Source organism: Lagopus leucura, unplaced genomic scaffold (assembly GCF_019238085.1).
Source record: "Lagopus leucura isolate 7727_CA_CO unplaced genomic scaffold, USGS_WTPT01 136-15_obj-0_obj, whole genome shotgun sequence".
NCBI lineage: Eukaryota > Metazoa > Chordata > Aves > Galliformes > Phasianidae > Lagopus > Lagopus leucura.
The window spans coordinates 32,185-34,620 of record NW_024965848.1 but is presented as its reverse complement, the minus strand read 5'-3'; the positions used below and the strand labels follow the sequence as shown (position 1 = coordinate 34,620).

The following is a 2,436-nucleotide window of genomic DNA, read 5'->3' as shown; positions in this document are numbered from 1 at the left end:
CCCCCCCCCCCCCCCCGACCCTTCTGCTGCCCACCCTGAGCCGAGGATCCCCCCGGGCTACCTGGGCCGCGGGTGTTTGCAGTGCAGGTTCACTCGGAAGCCGCGTTCAGGGCCGTCGCCGTCGCTGCTGGGCTGGCGGGGGCCCTGGGCACGTGGGAACCACTCTGCAGGCGGGCTGGCACCGTTCTCCAGTGCGCCGGGCTGGCAGGTGACCGAGCTCCCATCTGCCGAGCAAGCACAGAGACCCCCACGTGTCAGCCCATCGGCCCCGCAGCGCCCGGGGAGCCCCGCACAGGGCACCATGGGTCTGTCCACGCGGGGTGGGACATCTTGTGAGGGTCTGGGTGTGGGTGCGTGGATTTGCACGGATCCGTGCTGTTCCTGCAGCTCCCATGACGCCGGTGGTCGGGGACCCCTGGTGCAGGCGCAGCTCCCCCGGCACGGCGCCGTGTGCCACAGCCCTGCGTGAAGCTCTGCCTGCTCCCTCCCTCCCCCAGCGCACACACACGCACACACACACACCCGGCTCGCCGTGATCCAGGCTGTTCCCGGTGTCTGGATTAGCGTGACAACTTATCAACAAGGCAGGGAAGGAGAATTCAAACCTGTCAGGCTGTCCTCAGCCCCCTCCCGTCTCCCCGCTCTCCCGCGGGTGCAGCGGCGCTGGCACCGGGCGCAGCCCCGCAGAAACGCGCCCCTGTTGCTGCCGGGTGTAGAGTTACACCGAGGGCAATGTGGAGCAGGAAAATATGTGCTAGAAAGACCGGTCGAGTCTCTGATGAATCTGCTAATGTGCCCGGAGCTGAGAGCAGTTGGAGGGGAGTCAGGCAGGAAGGAAGCAAACAGGAGGTTTTCCAGAACAGCCGCTGGGAGCCGGTCCTCGCCGCACACGCTGCGCACGGCTCCGCGGGGAGAACGGGGCACAGCCGCGTCCCGCGACCCCGTCCCACGTCCCCATCCCGCGTCCCCGTCCCACATCCCCCGCTCTGCGCCCCGGGTGCCGACGAGGGCTCCGCGGGGTACCCAGACCTATAGGGGCGCACGGCCCTCCCCCGCCGGCACGCCCTGGCACACGAGGACGCGCACCGTCAGCCCCGCACCGCCCCGCGCTGCTCTCCTGCCCTGGGCCGCGCGGCCGGGGACGAAGCGCTGCCCCCCACGCAGCGCCCACCCCACAAACCCACCTGCAGCCCCCCACCCCGAGCCGTGGGGCCGGGCAGCGCCCGGCAGCCCCCAGCAGCACCGGGTCGCGATGCTCGCCGCGCCGCCGCGCTCACTTTCACCTCCTCTGCTCAGCCCCAGGCAGCTGCCACATGTTTCGCATTAGGCGCTCTGGACTTCGCCATTCCTGGGTTGCTAGCCAGGGGTAGGGCCGCTTTCCTTCTTTTTTTTTTTTTTTTCCCCTTTTTTTTTTTTTTTTTTTTCCTTGTGCTGGTTACAAAACACCATCCGAGACCACACAAGAGAGGAGGGATGGAGGGAGAGAGATGGATGGGAGCGGCGCTGCGGCGGGCGAAGGGGAGGGGGGGGGGGAATAGAGCCAAGGGGGGGGGGGGGACTCACAGCCACCCCTGCATCCACCTCCTGACCCCTGGAGCCTCGCAAAGATAACAGCCCCCGAAGACTGCTGACTCGCCGCGCAGAAATCCAATATCCGCGCCTGGTGAACTAATCGACTACCTGGGCTGCCACCTCCCCTGCCCGGCCTTAATCCCGCTGCTGCAAAGCTTTAATTAGTTTAACGGTTTCGGGCTCGGCTCAGGCTGCGGGCAGGCTGGCACGGCCGTGGGGTGGGAGAGGTGGCAGAGGGGGGGGGGGTGGCCGCGTCCCTCCTGCCCCCCCCCCTCACCCCCTCCACCGCCCCCCTCCGGGGGCTGCCGGCGCCCAGACCCTCCCAGAAGGGCTCTGTTGGCAGCGCTGCGGCCCCGCAGGACGCGGACGTGGGCTGCTGCCCGGCTCTGAGGCCACCCAGATGTCGGGGTGGGGCCGGAGATGCCACCGGGAGACGGGAGGGGACCGCCACACAGATGGGGACGCGGCGGCCCCACATCTCCCAGCAGGGTGGGCAGCGCTGGCCCCAAATCCACACCCCCCCCCCCCCCATCCCAGAGGGACACGGGGACGCGCTTTGCACGCTGGGGGTCATGTCTGCCCCACGCACGACGTGCTGGGGGCTTTGCACACACACAGACGTGCGGCTCTGGGGATGTGCCCCCCATTGCACTCACAGACTCTTGCACACACACCCTGCACAGCCCTGGGCTCTGCCTCTCCCTTGCACACACACACACACACACACACAGAGGGGGCTCCCTCCCTTGCACACACACCATAGGGGCGCCCATCCTCTGTCCCCCCTCCCCCCTTTTGCCCCCATCCGTCGCACGCTCTCACACTCGCACTGCTCTCTCACACACACCCAGCCCCCCCCCCGCC

The 2,436-nt window shown here is 68.3% G+C and overlaps 1 protein-coding gene across 2 annotated transcripts in view; it reads right to left on the bottom strand.

Moving 5' to 3' along the window:
* The window catches only part of AHDC1 (AT-hook DNA binding motif containing 1), a 40,235-nt gene that overhangs the window by 6,830 nt on the left and 30,969 nt on the right, over positions 1-2,436 (bottom strand). For both annotated transcript variants that reach the window (XM_042892844.1, XM_042892843.1), the window contains exon 2: positions 62-224. Coding sequence is in view for 1 of the 2 variants with exons in the window: in XM_042892843.1 (XP_042748777.1) it covers positions 62-224 (163 nt within the window). In the remaining variant the exon portion in view is untranslated. The remainder of the gene's footprint in view (positions 1-61; positions 225-2,436) is intronic.